The sequence below is a fragment of the Topomyia yanbarensis genome, chromosome 3, assembly GCF_030247195.1.
Source record: "Topomyia yanbarensis strain Yona2022 chromosome 3, ASM3024719v1, whole genome shotgun sequence".
NCBI lineage: Eukaryota > Metazoa > Arthropoda > Insecta > Diptera > Culicidae > Topomyia > Topomyia yanbarensis.
The window spans coordinates 398,970,103-398,992,387 of record NC_080672.1 but is presented as its reverse complement, the minus strand read 5'-3'; the positions used below and the strand labels follow the sequence as shown (position 1 = coordinate 398,992,387).

Here is a 22,285-nt window from a genome sequence, read left to right as displayed (position 1 = left end):
TATGTACATATTATATATTTAAGTTGTTTATTATTTACACCGTCGGTCGAGATTTATAATGTAACCGATCATGGAGGTTACAATCCTCCCAGAGCTGGTTAGAAAAAAAGTATTTTTTTTTTGGTTGTGTTTAAGCTCCACCATGGGCCTGCTGCCGCTGCGATTTCAAGGTAATGTAGAACAATGATTGATCCATAGGAAGCTCTTTTCTTCCACATTATTTGAATTTAAAGCGGTGAGACTCGCCATGTTGGGGACAATATTTTGACTAAGCCATGGGCCTACTGCCGTTGCGATTCCAAGGTAATGTAGCACAATGATTGATCCATAAGGAGCTCTTTTCTACCACATTATTTGAATTCAGAGCGGTGAAACTCGCCATGTTTATAAAAATACTGAAATATGTTGACTAAGCCATGGGCCTGCTTCCACTGCAATTCCAAGATAATGCAGAACAATGATTGATCCATAAGGAGCTCTTTTCTACCACATTATTTGAATTTAGAGCGGTGAGACTCGCCATGTTCAAAAGAAGTTTGATTTGGGGTATCCAATTCCAGATTATAAATCGTGGGCCTACTGCCCTTTGAATATCCATTTTAATACAGAACAATGATTTTCCCAAAGGATCTTTTCTGCTGTATTATAGGATTTTCAATTGGTGAGACTCGCCACGGAAGAGTATATTTGTGATTTAGGGTGATTTTTATTAATTGTGCTATTTTGCAATCTCAGGATCCGTCAGATAAAATAGTATTTCATACCACTCCCTCATTTGACCATAATACCAGAACTCATCCAAATTCCTGCCAAGAAAGGTTGACTAGATTGACTAGGTGAATTACTCATGGAAGGAGATTTCGAAGATATCGAGAAAACATCGTCCTTCTATTTTTATCCGGTCATTAGCATGTAAACTAAGACCAAAAGTTTCTAAGTATTATTGAAACACACTTGTTCTTTTTTTCTCGCTCATTCTTACATTCGTACGCTTTCAATCATATCACATTCGCATCTTACATTCAGGCATTTCATTCACATCAATCACTTATCTCTCATGCTTCACATCATTCATTCCTTAACTAAAAATCTATCTCTATTCTAGGGCGCCCTAATATTATGCCTATTCTATAGGCTTTCTCAATTATGATCATTTTAGTTTGTCGACGAACTGATCGAATTTAGATTAATAATAAATTTCCATAGTCGATCAGGTTTGACCCACTGTGCTCCGTGTTCCCTCACATATAACATCGAATGCACCGGGTTGCCTTTCTTTTTCATAGAACCCACTTTTGTGCCACCCGTTAGGTCAACTCCTGAACGGAGGAGAATGTCAGACGTCAAAACGATAATGACAGCAGAGAATCAACAAATACAAAACATTATGTTGAAGAATGGATGACCGAAAGTAGGTTTGCTTATTTTAGGTGAGGAAATGTTTTTTTAAGGTGTTTTGGTGGCTAATTTGGACCTCTTTTTTTTAGATTATGTTACCGGGGAAATTGTCGGGGGTTCATTGCTTCAGGTGAGTATATATTTTACAATTAAAAAGCTCTTTTTTTTCAGTTTCCCACCCCGATACAAGGATACAGCCTAACCAAATAAAGAATGAAATTAAGACCTAGTGTTTTTTTTACCCCGGCTTTAAATGAATGGCCGGCCAAACCCCCAGATCTTTCCCTGATAGGTCTTCCAGTCGGTATGAGTTGGATCCGACTTTCGCAGATATTTTGCACGGTAGGTATTGTCGGCCGTACTTCGCGTTGTAGTGCTCGATCGCGCTAGACAGTTTAGTGTTTCTTCTGAAAATGAGTTGACCTTGGCAGAAGGATTTGGAAAACCGTTTGTGTCGGAGGTTATAATGCCTTCGCGCGGTCTCGTGTGCTTTGGCCAGGTTTTTGATGACCAAATCGTAGATTTTTGTAAACATTTGTTTACGCTTTGATTCCCTTTCCTCCTCTGAGCAATTTTTCCCGTGACGAAATAGGCGATGGTCGGCCCCCCTTTCCGAAAGTTCGTGGCCGTGTGTCACAAAATACGGAGTAAACCCAGTAGCAGAGTGAATGCTGGTGTTTAAGATTAATTCTATTTCAGGTAGTTTTGTATCCCATAGGCGCTGATCATCTTGAACGTATGTCCGAATGGCAGCGTTTATCGTTCGATTCACCCTCTCGACCGGGTTTGCTTGAGAATGATACTTGGAGTTCAGCCAGTGTGTTATTCCGAAACGATCCACCAAGTTCTTAAATTCCTTAGAGATAAAAGGACTTCCATTATCGGAAATTACTATCTCTGGGACGGAATTTCGAAAGAACCAGTGGTCGCGAAGAATCGCACACATGGCTGAGCTCTCAAGCTTTCGTAAGGGATGTATCATAACCCACTTAGAAAAATAGTCGGTTATAACTAACATATGTTGATTACCTTTGCGACTGCGTGGCAAAGGACCGACAAAATCTAAAGATATTATTTGCCACGGTCGAGAGGCCTCCCTAAATTTACCCATTTCGGGCGCCACCGGTACGGAGGCTGGTTTAACTTCTTTGCAGGTTTGACAATTTTGAATGTAAGACCGAATGTTTGTGGCCATTTGGGGCCAGTAGTATCGCTTTTGAATTCTAGAGCGGGTTTTTTCAAAGCCTGGGTGGAATACATCATCATGATTCTCCCTGATGATTTGAGTGACCTCATCCAGTTCGGGAATTAGTTTCCACTCAAAGCGACTGTCGTAGGGTTCGCCTTTTGATGTCACAAACTTGTAGAGTTGACCGTTGTCAACTTTAAAATCTATGTAGTCGTCTGGTTTAAGTTGTATTTTTGCTATTAATGAATTGCGCCACGATGCGGCAGGGGAAGGCTGGATCGCAGCAGTGCTTCGGGACAAGGCATCTGGAACGATATGGTCTTTACCTTTCCGGTGTGCCACCGTCATGTCGTACTGCTGCAGAACCAAACTCCACCTACTGCATCGGGACCCAACTTTCCATTTAGTGTTGAGAATGTGTGTTAAAGCTGACGAATCAGTGACTAATGTAAAATGATAGCCTTCAATATAGCCCCGAAATGCGTCTATTGCTAGAAGAGCGGCTAGTGCCTCCTTCTCAGCGGCATGATAATTTTTCTGAGGAGTAGTGAGCTTGTGAGAGAAGTAAGATATAACTTTCTCCCCCTCTTCGTGTTTTTGGGTGAGAATCCCAGCGACAGCTACGTCACTGGCATCAGTTTGGATTGAAAAAGGTAAGTTGAAATTTGGACTGCCGAGAATAGGAGTGGAGATCAGTAATTCTTTGACGTCACAAAATGCTTTCTCGGCATGATCGTTCCATATAATCTTTTTTGTTTTAGTTTTCAAAAGGTCTGTCAGTGCAGAGGTAATGCCACTGAATCCTGGTATAAATCGACGGTAATAGTTCGCCATTCCTAGAAATCTCCTCAGTTTGGTTACGGTATCCGGTCTTGCGTATTCGACAATTGGCCTGATTTTGTCAGGGTTAGTACGCAGACCTTTCGTACCAAGGAGATAACCTAGGAATGGGATTTCAGAGACTCCGAACTGGGACTTTTCTATGTTAATGCTTAGATTTGCTTGCCTCAGGCGCTTGGCAATTTCGCGCAGTAAGCGCACGTGTTGCTCAAATGTCTCCGTTACCACGACAATATCATCGAGGTATACGAAGACATTTGGCTCTAAAATGCCGTGGCCAAGAACCTGGTCCATCAGTCTGGCAAGCGTGGCGGGACTGTTAACTAAACCAAATGGCATTCGGGTGTATTGGAATAGACCCTTTCCTTGCACACTGAATGCCGTAAATTTTCTGGAGTGTGGGTCGAGAGGTATTTGAAGGAAAGCTTCCGATAGGTCGATAGTAGATAAATATCTCGCTTTCGGAAGCTGCCCCAATATGCGACAAGGGTGTGGTAAAGGATATGCATCACGAATAGTGCGCTCGTTTATTTTGCGTGCGTCCAAGCAAAGTCGGACTTTGTTCGGTTTGATAACGGGTACGCAGTTTAAAGACCATTCAGAATTGCTGCGTTCAATTATGCCTGCTTTAAGCAGCCGCTGTAATTCTCCCGCGACTAGCCCTTGAGTTCGAGGAGACATTACGTAGGGGAACTGTCTAATCGGAGGTTTTCGCTTCCACTCATCTTGGATTTCGATGCGGTGAACAGCTAGGGGAGTCAATGTAAGTGGTTCGCCCTGTTTTGCAGATAAGAATAAGGTTTTTATCTCTGCAATACAAATTTCTTCCTCGGCATTGAGAACTGTTGATGGGGGCGTATGGTTACTGATAGCCGACTCGTCATCGGCTTCCACTGAGAGACATTCGTGAATCTGGGGTTGAATATTGAATTTTTTCCAAAAGTCCATGCCACAAATACAGTTTATGGCAAGGTTGGGGACTACCAGCGTAGGAATAACTTTCATCATCCCGTTAAAACAGAATGGGAGATATAATTGTCCCAAAATATCAAGCTGCTCTCCGCTCGCCGTGCGTAGTAAAATAGCGTTTTGTAGGGGTGATACTTTGGGAGACTTTAATTGTGTATATACCGATTTATTAATTATGGTTAAATTGCTGCCACTATCTAATAATGCGCGAACCTTATTACCGTACAAACTCACGGTGGTATACGGTCGGTTATCGTTGGGATAAGGGTATGAAATGGAGAATGTTGATGGAGTAGTTTCATAAACATTTTCTGGAGCAATTTGGAAATTAGACAAAAATGTGGATTGGAATTTATACGCAATTACTGGCTTTGCGGACGGCGATTTTCGCTCGCAGCCATGCCGTTTTTTATGCAGAAAGGACAGTTATTAGAAGGGTATCCGCGAAAACCACAGTTTTCACACAACACACCTCTCGGTAGTCTGCAGGTTTGGATTTTGTGACCCCATTTACCACAATTGAAACAATTGTTGGAGGGTGGTGGACAATGGCCATCTATTAGGGCCTCGAGGGTAAGTAAAGACCTGTTAGAATTCCTAGCGGCATTGGCATTGAGAGATTGAGTGTGAGATTCATTGCGTTGGGACGCGTGGTTTAATGACTGATTGGTAATAGGTTTGGGTGCGTTACGCGAACTCGATTGCTGTTGTGAAGGCTGAGATTGCTGCCTGTCTTTTCTCGTTTGTTTGGTGGAGTTGGAATTTTCTAGCGAGGCTAGTGATTTTTCGTTTCCAAAAACTTTATTATAGGCTGAAAAATTTAACGCGTCCACCTTTTGGCCTGCCGCTACTAAGGTTGCCAAGTCTGCGATGGGAATAAAATTTATTTGTTTTTTGTAATCAATTCTAATATTCTGCAATAGAATTTGAACTTTCTCGTAGTCAGGCAATTGTGTGCTCATTGTACGGAATAATCTTTCCATTTCGTGGTAAAATTCAAGGAAAGTTTCATTTCTTTGTTGTCTACGTTGGTAGACTTTCATTTTAATAAGTGCGTCTAAGTCTGGATGCATAAATGATCGTCGTAATTCTAGCACCAAATGTTGCCAGTTTAAAAGGCGACCGGTACTACGCATAGTCATGTACCATTTGAGTGCTGGACCTGAGAATAAGTGCACCGCCGACTCAAATAACTCGGTTTCGGAAACGTGTTCCGCCACAGATAATGCTTGTATAATTTCTAAGAATTCGTTAAGTTTAAGTCCCTGATCATCGCCATCATATTTAGAAATGGGCCATTTTGACACCGGTAACCTTTGCTGAGAGTGATTACTCGGAGGAGTGGGAATAAACTTTGTCGTAGAATGATTGTAAGGTTGCCTATGGTTATTAATTACTTCTTGCCAATTATTGCTACCGTGATTACATGCCCGAGGATCGGTTGGAACTGGGTTGTGATTGCTTGACTGTTGCCAGTATTGGTACGGGTTCGCGTAAACGAAGAATGGGTTATTGTTATCGAGGGTTGGATGAAAAGTGGCATTTCTAGCTGTGTTGGATGATGTACCGGCTTGGTCAAGACATGCGTTATTATTTGCTTTTGATTTCAAAATGGAGGGTTGCTTTTTTGAGGGCCCTGGTGGGGCTGTATTACGCGGGCACTGCATACTTGCCAATTCGTTTTCTAATTGCTCGATTCGACCTTGGAGAGAATTTATCATTTCAATATCTACCGATTTACGTTTCTTTTTTCGATCTTGCGATTCATCAGGTGACGAAGAATTTTCGGACTCATCGCCAGCTGGTGTATCATCATCGAGTAAATCTCCATGATCACTGTCTGCGTTCCCGTCGCGTTCCAGTTCAGGGTGAAATTCTGATTTAATTGTATTTACGATTTGAAAAAATAATGTTTTAAGTGTATTTTCTAGTTCCGAAGTCTTATTTGTTTGGTTAAGGAGCTGATAACTACGGTGAGCGTAGTGTGACAATCGTGTTTTACACCGGCTCATTATGGTACTATCGTTTCGTTTTAGCCTACCACAAATTTCAGCACATTTTTGCTGACATAAAAGAATTTCTTCTTCAATGTCAACTGACAGTTGAGCATCGTATAACCTATTTTCTTCTTTTTCAATTTTTAGGTGGTCCCGTAAGCTACGTTTTCTTCGGGAAAACGTGGGATCCTCGCGAATTACGATGGATCTAACTGTAGTTTCAAAAACTATTTCATCTTGTTCTAAGTGATGTATCCTCATTTCGTAGTACCACGTTTTCATCCATTCCACTGCTTGATCAAAATTTAGATTAACCTCTGCCATTTTCAAAACGAAAAAAAAGAACAATTGGTTTCGAAACAAAGCGTTCAAATGAGAACAAAAGAACTAGGTAACGATCACTCAATCCCCGGAAATTAATCTCACCCGTCAGTCTAAATGAAAAAGGCTGAATTCTGGTAAATGGTCAAACAAAAGAGACGGTAAAATTTATCACTAAAGTAATTATCATCACCCGGAAAGATTTTTTTGCACTTTATATAAATCACTTGAATCACAAATATAATCATATAAATATAACCTGCAAATGGTAAAAATGTTTCAAACAATTTTATATTGGTTGCAATTCCTCCCGGAGCCTGGTAAAAAAGGGTTGCAATTTTGTTTAAAATTGAAAACCTTTTTATAATTATTTAGCGTTGGGCGCCATTTGTTACAATTTAACAATTCAATATCGGTTTTTTTGCACTACTTTTTTTCACGTGCTCGGCTAGGGTCTATCCGGGAGAAAATTGCGGAAACACTTCCCATATAAATATCGACAGCGGAAATCAAAAGTACTAGAGAGCGGAAAGGGCTCATATAATATTTAAATAAGAAAAATATTTAGATCACTACATTTTATTAATCTTAAGAAATAATTATAATAAAAACAACACCATAAGAAAAATATTTAGTTCATCATATCATTTAATTTTACATTTGCTATCAAGGGTTAATAATGTTGGGAAGGAAAACAAAGGAAACAATATTGGGCACCTGATTCGCTCATTCCTCTTGAGCATGTTGTATCTACTGCCATTGGGTCAACTACGCTGCGCCGACTGGTGTGGTGTCTCCGCTAATTGACGGAACGGGCCGGTCGTGACAGACCGAACGTATGTTGCACTGAATCAGCCGTCGGTAATGTAAAATGCACAGGCCTTTCAACAGTACCGGCCTCGATAACTTTTCGATCCGATATCGCCGGTCAGGATTCTTCCACTTAGGCGAAACAACTGGCACTAACAGTTTTACCGCACACAGCGCGTACTGTCACCAACACTATCACTGTTGAAAAAATACTTGGTAACCAAAACGACCTATACCGAATTTTAAGCTAGTTACTTTGTTACCAAAAAAGAGACCGAATGCTTGTCGGCTCCTGCTTATATATCCCACGAAGTCCTGGGTGGTGGATATTTCCGCTCTTCACGGTACATAGCAAGCGAGATGACTCTTGCTATCAGAGCGAGATAACAGTCTTTCGCAGGGCGCAATTGTATCGGTGGGATAATTGGGACAAGCAAAGGATCGAGGGGCATACGGTATTTTTATAGCAAATTCAAATTTTAAATAAATATTTACAATAGGGTGATACTAATAATTATTAATTAAAGAAAAATAAAAATAATTCAAAATATTATAAAAAGGTAAACAAATCAAAACGTATCTAGGGTATATGTACATATTATATATTTAAGTTGTTTATTATTTACACCGTCGGTCGAGATTTATAATGTAACCGATCATGGAGGTTACAAGTTCCGCTCGCCAATTCTCACTCTCGGCGTTACCGTACAATTGTGTACTGCTCACTAACTCGCCAATTCATGTTATCCATCAGCGACGCGCTGCAGAATGTTACCACGATGGTAGATTCCCGGCCGTCTCTAGGGAATGTACTAGTGGAACCTTCGTTGCACAGCTTTACGTCCAGCTTCGCCAGTGCTTTCAATAGGCTCTAATCTCTTGCATTGGCCAATCTGCTACCCCACTCCTCGGCCCAAGCGATAAAATCTCCTGCTGCAACAATCGGCGTTCGCCCGACTAACGAGTCGCTTAATGCGTCTAGCATCCGGTCGAACTGCTCTGGTGTCCACCATGGAGAAGCATAACAACTACACAAGAATACGCCGTTGATCCTGGCGATCACGAAACCGTCGTGTGTGCTATCTAAACCTCTTAAACGGAGAAACCGCCCAGCACTTGGATTACCGCTATCCCTATACTACTAACCACCCAGTTACCGTTAGCAAAAGGGACACGATACGGCTCTGCAATAATGGCAACTTTGCACTTCGTTTCTAATGTTGACTGCCACAACAATGGTTGTGCAATGTCACAATGATTGAGATTAAGCTGAGTTATCTCCATCCACATTGGCCTACCTTCGCCTTTTTTGTACTCTGGGCATAAGAAGCCTCCCGTCATGTGGTCTTTACCGCCCTCATTTGTGCAAAGCAAGCACTTCAGTTGCTTCGTGCAGCCCTCAGCAATGTGTCCCTTCTCCCGACATTTTCTGCACAGATCATATCTGTCCGAGCCTCTACAGTTTCTTGCCTGATGGCCCTTTTGAGGATCGCAGCGTACGTCATGCCGTCATTTGCTTTAACGACTAGAGCGTCTTCCCTATGCTTCTGCTGGCGTGGTCTTATTTCTTCTTTTCCTCATTTTCTTTCTGTTTTTTCTACTGTTTCTACGGTTCGCCATTCACTTTGCGATCTTCTGCTGTTTCGCTCTCCTTCATCAACCTTCTTGGGCTTCTTCGGTTCCTCCTCCTCTCCGAACGAGAATACCTGTCACCCATTGGCGACTCATAGGCTTCTGCTTCCGCTATCTCTGTGCTCTTCGGCGTCTTTTCGGCGTTTTCAACTCGCGCTAGTAACGCCATCTGTTCGCATTCGGCTGCTTCTACGGTGGACTTTCTGTTGCACTTGTTCGTTTTGCTGGATCGGCGACCTCGCTAGCTCACCTCTGGTGAACGGGTTCACCACAGCTGCTCCGTTAGAATTTTTGCTTTTTGGTTTGCTCCATTTTGCTCCAAACCGCTATCTACGCCCCACGGTTTGTATATAAAATGACCTTATTACAAAAAATAAGCATCGCTGAATCTTTCGCTATTCGATAGCAGATCTTTTTACCTTTAATTTGAGACTTGTTTGAAAATAATCCACCGAGGGTCGACGAACATTTTTATTTTTTCAATTCAATTTGGCGAACTATCGCCAAAAGAAGAAGGGGCCAAAATAATCAATCATGCCATATGTATTTGATAACATATAAAATGGTTTCAATTTTTTTTTCGAGAGTTGTCCTACTGGAACTGTAGAGCTAGGTTCTCGGAAGGGCTCCCCGTCAGAATCACATACTACAATTTGCAGACGAGACAGGCTATGTCGCCCAATAAAACACTGCATTAGGCCAATTGTAGCGGGCCGTGATTCTGAATGTGATATTCATTGTACGGTTCAGGTATGTGCGGGCGTAGGGACTCGCGATCGCGTGTATCATCGCGAAGGGCTCGAACATTTGTACGTTAACGTGCTCGATCGCGTGTGCGTTTGTATGTCGCGTGCGCGTTTGTATGTCGCATGTGCTAACGTGTATGAGCTTCGCGTGTATACATTCTATTTCATAACCGTGTGCCTTTCGCATATTCGCGTGTGTTCTAGAATGATCGCGCGCGGACCATGAATCTGACACTTAATTTTTGATTTTTGGTGTACGGTTCAGATTCCAAAAGAAAGTGGGTTCTTACATATCATTAGAATTCCCATTCATGTCGCCGTAGAACGCGTGGTCTAGTGGATATGACCTTTATTTTTTTTTTTTATTGGTCCAACTGAATGTATGGACCTAAATTGCTAGAATGAATGCTAAAGATTTCCGGACGTGACCGATTCATGATCGCGCGCGTTTGCGGGTTCGCGTTTGAGACCGCGTTTGTAACGTCGCAAGTACTAAAACGTTCACACAATTGCCGGAGTGTTATCAAGTTTACGCGATCTCGGGCATAGGTGTGCGTAGATGATCGCGAAGGGCTTAAGCGTTCGTATGTTGACGTGTTTGTCGCGAGTGCTCGCGCGTATGTGACTTCGCGTGTATAAATTCGATTTTGAAACCCTGCGGCCATTCATATATTCGCGGACCGTCATTCTGATCTTTAGCTTTCGGTGTATGGATCACATTCTGACAGGGAGAGAGTTACCCCATATCACTAGAGTTTCCGGCCATGTCGCCATGGAACGTTTTGTCTAGTGGATATGGGAGTTATTTTTCAATTTTATTATTTTTTTTATTAATTAATAAGGACCTAGATTGTTGGTACCGAGGATAGAGACTTCCGGACGATCCCGATTCATGATGGCGCGAGCGCGGGAGTTTGTAGGTTGACGCTTGAGATCGTGTTGCTAAGTTTATGAGTGCTGAGATTTTCACTTTATCACCGAGGTGTAATCACGTTTGCGAGTTCGTGGGCTTCGAGGAGCTCTAACGTTTGTGCGCTGACGTGATTTTGTAACGTGTGTTCTTGAATGGTCGCGCGAACCGTGAGTCTGATATTAAATTTTCGGTGCGCGGTTAGAATTCTGGCAGAGAGTGGGATCGTTTATATCGATAGGGTTCCCGGTCATGTCGCCATGAGACGTGTTGTCTAATAGGTATGAGCGTATTTTATTAATTGGTCCAGCGGAAGGCATGGACCTAGGCTTCTAGGATCAAGGATAGACTTCCGGACGTGATCGATACGTAACCGCGTTCGCGAGGGTTTTTTTATAGGTTCATGCTTGAGACCACGTTTGAGAATGTGTGAGTGTTAAGACGTTCACTATCACCATCTTTGCTGACCCAGCTGAAGGCGGGTGAAGAATGGCAGTATAGAACTCGAAAAGAAGAAATAAAGGACAATATATGAGAGACGTAATAGATTAGATAGGTACAAGATACAGCTGAATTAATGATCATCACATGAAAGACATACATTAGTACTTCAAACTCTACCAATACTTGAATAGCCAACCACCACACATAGCACATCCTTTCTTTTTTTTATGTCGCTAGCCTTGCATTCAAGAATGCCTAAAACTCTGAACTAGGCCCCGTCGAGTCCAGTCCGTCATCTGTCCGTCTCGTCCTGTCGTGTCTGGGGCTTCCAGGTTACATGCATTCACCAGACGCGACTAGCTTATGTCAGCTTAATTGTGCACTGGTTTAGTAGAATCGAGGCGATCATCGAAATGATAGATCCTACAAGTGAATGCACTTGGCCCAGTCACCTGTCGAGCATTTGTATATTTGCGACTTTGAATGTTTACGTGTGTATGGTAAATGTTGTGTGTTGAGATATGTGTGTTACCTGCAAATAATAAGTTAATACAAATAATATTTAATGTGTTAAAATAAGACATGTGTAATATGCTACTTGCAGTTTTTGGTCGTTCCTACTTATCTGATTCAATTGAGTATGAGAGTACATCTCAATTCTTCTAAAACCTGGCGACGTCTGATGGTAGCGAATAGTCATTGTTGGCAGCAATGTTACCCTTTTTTGATGAATGAACTCGGAGAGGTCATCATAGGAATATGACGCATGAGACCGAAAATAAATAAAACAAAATGAAAAAAAGAGAAGAGTTAGTATTATTATTGAGTATTATTCGAACAACACACATGTAACATGCAATAAAACTACTTGGAATCGTCTAGATGCCAGAAAATGATATATATTTACTATTAACTACAATTGCACTCTGTTAAAAGTTTCTCATGCTATGCTGACGGGGAATGGATGATTGTTGTGCGTCGGTAAATTTATCGTACCTTCACTTATCTAATCCGAATGAGTCGAATCGAATGCACGAATTGAACACCGATAAAAAGTGATCCAAAGAAGGATTACCCACTATTCTATCATATAAGCCAGTTCTGCATACATTCGCTGACCCATATGTCACGAATACTCAGACGAACACATACACAGATAGACATACGACTAGCACATAACAATTTTACACTAGTACTAAAAACTACAATTATTACAACACAACACAACTAATAGGGTTCAACTGTTAATTTTTAATGCGCCTGTGCACGTTGACGAGATCGACCGATAAATCGACACACAATGACTCCCACTGCGAGCCGTGCTCAAAAAGACAGCCGTTAAGCTGTTGAACAATGTCTGCAAACACAGCCCACAGAAAAAGTCAATCCACGGCGACCCGCCAATCGTCCACGCCAGTGTGCACAGGTTCTTAGCTGACTGTTAGTTTGGGCTGGTGCAGAGTATGAAATAACAAAAAACATAAAAAAGGCCCATAAGCCCTCTCGGTCTCCTCGATGCACCACTGTCGAGGAGTAATGCAATAACCATCTTAAAGCAGGTGTCTGCTCAAATATGCTTGAAGATGTTTTCAATACCGTCAAACCTAGGAGAGGGGATAACATATAAAATGGTTTCAATTTGAGTATATATTCCTTGTTTTGACGTGAGTCTTTGTTTTTTTCCTTTTTAGGGGTTTTTAGGAACGTGTCCTCTGGAACACAGAAAGAGAAAGAATGACCGGAACGCACAGTGGTCCCAAGTCTTTCAACAAAGTTGTAGAGAATCTCGTTACAAACATTTACTTGAAAACTTCAACTCTCTATCTTTTAAGTTTTTAGAGATATGGGGCATTATTGGTTAAAGACCCCTTAAAAACAGTTTTTTCCTCATAAGTTTTTTTCTAGATTTTTTCCAGTTCTAGAACATTATTTGGACTATTAAACTGCATTACTTTGCCGAAGACGGAAACTTGCTATCGCTAGTATGTGTGGAGATATTCACGTTTTTTGATTGAAAATAGCTTTTTTTCAAATGGCGATAACTTTTAAAAGGGCAAACCACTTTATAAACAAATTAAAGTGCAAGAAAAGAGCAACAAATGCTGGAAAAATTCTCCCAGATCTCCCCAAGGCGACCCTCTGTGGAAATACTAAAGCTGAAGTTTCTTCATTCTCACCGTTTCGGTCATTCTTTCTCTGTCTGTTTTCCAGTGGACACGTTCCTAAAATTATATTTAAGTGTTTTATTACAAGACTTATCATACATTTACATTAATAAATAAATCTAATCAATCGTGAATGTTATACTGGTTATAGCATCATTAAAGTTATCACTTCTTATTCGAAAAAGTTTTTGATCATGCACAATTACATAAATACCTTAGAATAAGATGGTAAATTCCACATATGGAAAAAAAATGTAAGATAGAAAGAAATACTTTGTATTTGACACCCAAAATGCCTACACTGGTCAAGTTAAGGTTGAGATATTGATCAATCAAAAAAATGTGACAAAGTTTCATGGTTTGAAAGCATTTACTAAAAATGCTATATCTCAGCCTCCCGACCGAATTTTCACAATGTTTATTCACGCAGACTTTTGTAATGAATAGTACTTTCTAATACATGCCTTTGGTTTAATGAATTTTTTTTGATTTGTGAGGATTTTCTTTATAATTCACTAAAAATATTGTTTTTGCTTTGTTTAATCATTCATCATTGATTGTTTTGTTCTATCATTGATATAAGCACTTTTTGTGAAAAACTTTTAAATGGAATTTATTCTCCCAGGTCCACAGAAAAATAAAAAAATATTTAAAAAATAATCGGACTTCGAAAAAATTACGAAAACTGCTTATATATGACAATTTTACTCAAAAATGGCCATTTTTCATAAATCGCATTTGTGGAACCTCTAGATGATTTTTTAAAAAACTTGATTTGTTCTACAAAAGTGCTTAAAATATGTTTATCTTTCATTATAGGGTTGAGCATCATGATTTTTCGCACATCGATTTTTTTTGGGACAGCCTAATATAGTATGTTTCATAAATCATGATATTTAAATTTGAACTAAAAAAAAATTGTGCTGGTTCCTTCGGTGGATTATTTCCGAATTAGTTTTAAATTAAAGGTATATATTTCTTTCATCCAATAATGAAGAATTCAGCGATGCTTATTTTTTTGTCATAATATTGTTCTATTATACACACCGTGCGCCCGTAATAAGTAGTCGCCTCACATGATTCCATGGTTACCTTTGCGACAGGTTAGGTCGCATGTAAGGGTTGACGCGATCCTTCATAAGGTACCGCGTTCAAAGCCGGATCGGCGCTAGTCAGGAGCCTTCAACTGACCCTACTTCCACCGGCTAAGATGCCGGGTTTCGAACGTACTTGGAGACCTACCAAAGTATTGTGGGGACGGGGGGCAGCCAGTACCATTAGTGTACTTGCCGTTTCGGGGATCTTACTGGTATCGATCCTAATGTGCCGTTTGGCACTCCAGTTGGGTAAGGGTGCTTTATGCCGAAGTCTTGGATAAAACCTTACGGGAAACGGCACCAACTGGCTTCGACGGAGCTGCTTTCGGATTTATATGGCTTTTTCTAGAGGTTTAGCAGATCCCAGCATTTCCTTGCCCCACCTATCCAAAACTACCTAACTCACAGTAGGTCCGGGGAGGGGGATCGATAAGCCCCTGAACTTCTGTCCTCCAGTGCCTGTTGCTCCTCGGCAAATGTGTGTGCTTATGAGTGTGTATGTGTATGTTATCAACAATCGCCCATCGGTTAGTCGAAGATAACCGAACCGATAATCTCAAACTTAGTGTCAAATGGAAGGCATATGTTGCTATTGAATTTATTTCTGATAGAACATCTTGTCCCGGAGTTACTGGATGAGAAGTGTGGTAATACAGAAAATTCCCACATAAACTGGAACCACCCTAGGTATCAGATGCCAAATTGATTAAATTTGGTGTTAAATTACATAGATCTGCAGGCCAGTAGTCACTTTGATCACATTGGCCACCTAGGACGGTTTTGACCCCGGAAAACTTGCAAATGTTCACAATTAATTTCACACCCATTCCTCATAAAATTCTCGACCGATGTCCACCATCTTCAGTTTTTGTTGATTGAATCTTTTGAGAAATTTTGTCTACTTTCCGAATCTGTAATAATTTTTGATGTAGGTGTTTATTTGATAAAGTTATAACATATTTGTCGAATAAAAATTCTTCAAATCGTTGTGAACGTAACGAAAGAATGTGTCATTAGATTCTTCATTACTTTACATTACATTACATTATTTTAATTTTGAGGATCACTACGATATCAGTAACATGTTTTGTTTAATAGAAATAAATACTTATTTATTTCAATATTAATTTTTATTTTGTCACTAATTTAATGTTTTCTCTATATCAAAGTGGGGTGGTGGGGAGGAGAGGGTTATCCCCTGAACTCCCCTCGGGCTTTGTACTCGGGCTACACCACTGGCTGTTCGGCATTTAGCTGAACGGTTCTTTCGGTCAAACGGTACTTTCGGTGAAATGACCCTTTTTGCCAGGTAGCAACTGGCTTATGCATTCGGTTTAATGATCCCTTCGGCCAGATGACATTCGGCCAAATGGTTTCGGCTAAATAAAGATTGTATTAAGGGGTTTAATTGCTGTAGATGATTGGAGAACCGGCAGTGATGCGTTCTCCTCAACATTTTTCGCGCAAAATTTTTCATAGTGTGTCGTTTGATCACCATGCTAACATGTAGGAATTTGTCCTTGATGGGTGCATATCGTGGGTTGTGTAATTTTTGTTCTGTTCAGTGTAAATTGTACAGACAGATTGGAAGGGATATAATGAGGAGAAGTTTTTCCAAGCATTGGGTGTATCAAATTCCATATATCTATATTTCGTGGTGCCACGGTTCGCAAAACCACATTATAGTGCAGCATGAGGCCAACTTATGTCGTCATTCGCCTTTCATACAGAACTCCTATGCCTTATCTCCCTGCGGTGCCAACCGGGATATGAGCCAACTTATGCCGTTTTTTCTGGGACCGATGCTAGGTCGTGTTCTGAGCCCAACCGCTGCCAGTTTATAAATTTTGACAGTGGTTGGAGTTAGAGCCTGACCCAGTTTCGCTTCGGGCAGAAGTTGCATTAATGAAGATCTCTGGGTCGTATCGAAGACTGCATATCAAGAAGACTGGCAACTTTGTCCAGAATCTGGAGACAGTAACAGCCACGCCGCTTGCGGGTAAAGGTGGTACTTCCCATAGTGATGCACACACACATATACACTTTAACATTAACCTTCCTTCAATAGAGGCGCTGTAACCTCAGTCGCTTCTCGTTCGTATGGGGGAAGGAAAGAGATATCAGTCTTCTTGATATGTAGTCTTCGGTCGTATGCTGGCAGAGAAGGGGAAGAAATGAAGCACTCGTGGAACTGGTAATGTATTCGTCATAAAAAGTAAAGCTTTCGGTACAGTTAATGCTCATTTTGGGCCGCTCAAAATTATGTCATATTCTCTATATAAAAAACTCAAGTTTTCTGTTGCAGCTTCGGTTTATTTACTCCTCACGAATATTTTTTTCGAGACTATTTCATTCTTTTTCTTTGCCAGTTTTCCATCAGTAAAAAATATTCGTAAATAAATATCGATTGAGTATGTTTCAAAATATTTTCTCGCTATTCAACGTAAGGTCAAGCTCAAGCTTAACAAAAACTAAAAAATCTGGAAATGATCATTTCAAGTGTAAATAAAAAGCAACACTCCCAATGGCCGGCTGTCCGGAGTTCGAGTCTGGTGTTAAAAATTTCCCGAAAACTCTGCAACTCCGACCCGGGCAGACGTAGAAAAAAGACTGGTTTTGTAGTCTTCTTCTTGGAGCCCATTGATAAATTTACCAGAATGTAATCCGATAATCAAAAACTACTTGAAATATATCAACATACATCCAAAATCATTGGAATCTTACACACATGATAAATGTCATGGAATTTTCATCATCAAAACTCAATAAGCCCAGGAGATTGTGTTTTGACTTCATTTCCTCAGAATCTTGCACTCGACCAAGGCACCAGACTGACGCTAGTCCAAAATTGGAGACACTACTTGTGAACACACCTAAACGTAGGGTGACCACACGTCCTGGTTTCCCAGGACATGTCCTGGTTTTTAACTGACTGTCCTGGTGTCCTGGGAAGTCGAGGAAAACGCTTGATTTGTCCTGGTTTTTCTCCTGTTAGGCTAATTTATTTTTATTTATTTAGTTCGCATTATTCTCTCCGCTCCAGATCCCAGTTACGACCGATCGCAACAATAACTGCAACGCATACTCATCCTCAGTCAGAGTACGGCTAAAAAACTTAATTCACATGAATTTCTCAATTGTGCCATCTGCTGTCTTTTTTAATCTCTCGATACTACCTCGTTACTTCACGTTTCACTTGCTTTTTTACATGGAAATTGAAACGAGAATTCCCTTTGGTACCTCTGAGAAGACATGTCTACGTCTTGGTGACTCTGCTTCTTCTTAAGCTCTCTTGCTAGTGGCATTTTTTCGTCTTACTGGAAATCTTTTCCATAAAAAAGGAAAATGGCGAAACATACATACCAGTAGCTCATCAGCACCCAAATTTAAAATCACGCTGTGCGCATATGCAGGACAGACTCCCATGCGCCAGTTCTGTAACAAGAAGGGAATACGGGAAACCATGTACAAGAATCTCTAACAAAAACAACATAAACTGCAAGCAAACCCAATACACAGTTCTCATCAATATCAACTAAATTACAAACAACAGGATCGCAGCTCAGCTCAGGCACCAACGAATGCAGGAACAACATAAACTACGCGTATCGTGTTCTACTATTGTGATGCGCTTCCCAACCAACTGCCAGCACCACTAACAATAAAGTAAATGACTAAAACACAGATACACGATCATAGGTCCCACAAACCACTCAAACCAGTTAATCGTAAAAACCTATACACCATCAAGGGCAAGGACAGAATGGACGAAAACGATAAACCGAAAGAAAGCGGACTAAGTGATTCCCAAGGATCTTCCACAAAATAGAAGAAGTAACAAATCGCGTACACAAGATGGATATTTAATAAAACCGATTTATTTATTTTTATTTACATATTGTCAATATTGAAAGCTCCACAGCTCAGGTAAGCTAACGCATTGAGCCGTGCCAAATAAACGAAATAAAAAAATAGTTCCAAATTCACGATTAACATGGCTGCACGTCTGGTCGCTGAACAGCGACTAACCTGCCAAGTCTAGCATCCTACATGACAGGTAGTGTGGAATGTTGCGCTGAAAATGATGTTATTTACACCAACCTATCCACCGGTTTTCATATAAAATAAAGAAAATTGGAATCAACGCTAGGTTTTGCAGCTGCTTCGATCCTAGCTCTCAGAACGTGAGATAATGGTTATCATTGGAGATTGCCAGATATAGTGCAGATAAGCTACTTGGGACCATTGATGTTTCTGCTTTCCTTCAATGGCCGGTATTTAGTGCTGAAAACTTCGCGGACCTGCGCAGACGATCTCAAAATATTTCCTATCAACCGCTCATTTCAGGGTTGCCAAATTCTTCAACAACAGCATGAAAGTTGCGCTGATGGTGGTGTAGCAAGAACTGCACGTTTTTAAATCCGAAAAGGTGTTCTGTGATGGAATTCTCATGAAAAAATTTCTGGCAGAGGTCTTCCACGCTCCCCCAGAACATTTTACTGCCGAAGCTCTGCCTGTCAGACTTCAGAACTTTTTAGCTGCCGAAAACCTGTGGAGAAGGCACAGCCGATAGAGTGAGAATGGGGAGAGGCAGGCCCCTTTCGTATGTCCTGGTTTTTTACTCGCCTGATATGGTCACCCTACCTAAACGAGTTCTAACTCACGATGCCTCGAAAGACATCGGAGATTGGAGCTCATTTAGGTGTGTTTAAAAAAGGGTTTTAATTTTGGACTAGCATCAGTCTGGTGCCTAGATCAAGTGCCAAATTCTGAGGAAAAGAAGCGGAAATGCAAACAGAATATTGCATAACAAAAACGTTCTCTACTTGCATAGATGTGAAATTTTACTGAATAAATACTTAAAATTGAAACATATCTCCAACTGCAAAGTCAACCCATTCCATGTATCGTAGCTTCTAACCCAAACTTTTTTTTTCTGCTTTTCCCATCCACAGGAACTCGAAGACCTCTCACCGAAGACACCAAAAAATTCACCGAAGCCCCGCACTGCCCCCATGACCGCGACCACCCGTTTCTCGTTCGATTCGCCCAACTCGCCGAAAAGTGGTCACAAGTCAACCCACGAGACACTGTTCAACTTTGACGATTCGCCCAATCCGATACGTCGCCCTCCGCCAAAGATTTCACCCACAGACTACACTCAGGATCCAATACCGGCGCAAGAGTCCAACAAAGAAAATCGTCCGAAGGCAACGGCAGAAGTGAACACCGGTACTCCAACCAAGCGCGTTCCGCACTACAAATCCCGGAAGGACCGATTCATGCAACAACAAAAACAACAAAGCGGAAAAGCACTGAACTCGGCACCGGCTGTAAGCGGCGGTAAAAGTCAAAAGTATGACCCCGATATGACCATGTTCCCGTTCGATCGGGAAGCCATCGATTACGATCGCATCCAGCGGGAATGTTTCGCGGTTGAGGAAGAGTTTTCCTTCCACCGGAATCGTGAAGAATATTGCGATTCTCCTTCGAGACCGACGATAGATTCGGAAATATTTAGCGACCAATACTCAATCTTCCAACAGTACGCGTACCTAACCCAACAGGAGCGCGATGCGCTAGAGCGAACGCCTTCGAAACGAAACAAAAATGATCGAATCGATGCATTCTCGCCGAAGAGAAAAGGCAACAGTAAGCACTCCGTGTCGCCTCAACGCCTCTCCAGGTTCGACCAGATCGCGACCAAGTTTGACATGATGCCCTCGAAGTACGACAGTTCTACAAAGGGACGTACGAAAATGAGTGGAGTGATGGGTGGTGGAGGCCTTCCGGATGTCCGGTTCGATTACTTTGCGGAAACGTCTTGCTGTTCGTCCAGTGATGATCTGTCGTTGACGGCAGTGAAAGCGACACCATCGACGGTTGCTTCCTCGGCCGATGGAAAAGCGCATGCGTCAACGGCAACGGCTTCGGTCTCTACTGGATTACGATCGGCCGAAGTCGTCGGAGGAGCAGGCGCGTTGGCTACCGGGGCTATAAATGTTACTCCGAACCCGATGGACGGCGCAGTTTGTACGCAACCTCGGGCGACAATAGTCGTACAGCAAGTACGTAGTTTTGTCCCTTTAATTTTTTTACCACAGATTTACTCGTTCGAGTGTTGTCCGGTTTGTGTTTGCCTTGGTTTGACCCAAGTTTGTTTATTTTGGTTGTGTTCCGGCGGATGATGTTTTTTGTCGCGATCGCGAGTTCAAAGCCGCTACGAGGTGACCTCCAACGCGGAACCTTGTGATTATTATCGACGGAAGAACAGGTCGATTTATCAAATCGACACATGACATGGTGAACCCGTGGAAAGCAGTGTAATTTATTGGGATCGGTGCCAGATAATTACGACATCCCGCAGCGGAATCTGGATTGAGATCACAAAAACAAAGATCTCAAGCAATAAAAAAAAAATCGCGGTGAAGCGTAGAAAGAAGTGTTTATTTACAGTTCGATCGCGCCATTTTTCATTCCGTGCCAAACCCTAGAGGGAGGCACAGTATCCTCGATGAGCGATTATTTATGTATGGCCGATTCCAGAAGCAGCGGTTCCGTTTGCACGTGTGGTGAAAATTATTCGTGAAGCAACGGTTGTACCCAATTAGCTCCGTTCGGCCTACTCCCTGCGAAATACACCCCGACTGTGGTGGCGGTGATATGTTCCAGCTGCGATTGCCACAGAATCTGGCAGAGTGTACCGGTGTTTCCTGTGTGTTAGTTATTATTATTTTTGTTGTAGTTACTTTCGTTTTTTTGGACCGCGCCGGGTATTGGCGAATTGGTCAGGCGCACGCCATTCGGTCGTGAATAATTGTAGTGTTGTTTTTTTCGCCTCTGCGATTGATTCGACGGATTTAGAGTGGCACGTGTTTGGCGTTAGAAAAGTGTGGAATTCTTTACGGCAGGTACTTTTCATGTCAGATAAATTTCCATGCCCGCACTGTCTGCAGATGATCATGAACCGGTTCTTCAAAAAAGTGACAACGCTGCTGGATAATAAGAAGGTAGGGAAATATCCCGATGAAAATAGACGCAGCAGGATCAGCTCTGTCAGAAACTCTCGAGTAAATCATTCTGAGACGTGCTATATGGTTTGAGTACAAAGCACGGCAGATCAGTTATCATAACAAACAAATTTGTACTGAGCACGGTTTTGTTTAAAAATATATAAATTCTCTCCTTGTTAGGAAACAAATACTCCTCCCACCCAACAGAGGTATGGAACCATTCTTACAAATCATCTTAGTTCTGATGTAGTTTCTAGATTTTCACTGCACAGTGGGCCAAAACTGTGAAAAGCTGACAAAAAGTAATGATCGGACGAATAATGGATTTATATAGTATGTATTATGTGACATTTTCTGAACCTGTTCTAAATCTCATACGAAACAAACATAATTACATAATTGTAATATGTAGGGGACGGTGGGAAGTTTTGAACATAGTTTTGTCTTCGGGGTATAACTACTAGACCGGCAACAATTTTGACAATCAACTGGTATTTGTACAGGACACCTTAATACATCCACAAGCTAAACCAATTTAAATAATCGTGATCGTGTTTAAGACATGGCAGATTGCATGAAATACGTGGAATCAACATTTTTTATTTTGGTGGAGAGTTGTAATCCATCCAAAAAATGGGAGAAAAATGAATATTTTCCTATTTTTTGTGCAAGAAAAGACAATTGGCGTGCGTTACGCCAAATCGAACTTTTTTTCAAGTATCTTTCATGTTAAAATGCATTTTTAGATAACTTT

General features: G+C 41.4%; 1 protein-coding gene across 2 annotated transcripts in view; it reads left to right on the top strand.

Annotated features, from left to right (window-relative positions):
• LOC131693922 (uncharacterized) overlaps window positions 1–22,285 on the top strand; it is a 489,601-nt gene that overhangs the window by 266,253 nt on the left and 201,063 nt on the right. Inside the window, exon 6 of one of the 2 annotated variants that reach the window (XM_058982194.1) lies at window positions 19,474–20,586. In XM_058982194.1, the coding sequence (XP_058838177.1) occupies window positions 19,474–20,586 (1,113 nt within the window). Of the gene's footprint in view, window positions 1–19,473; window positions 20,587–20,702; window positions 21,529–22,285 lie in introns of those variants that run through there. The other variant, XM_058982195.1, reaches the window with a different exon arrangement.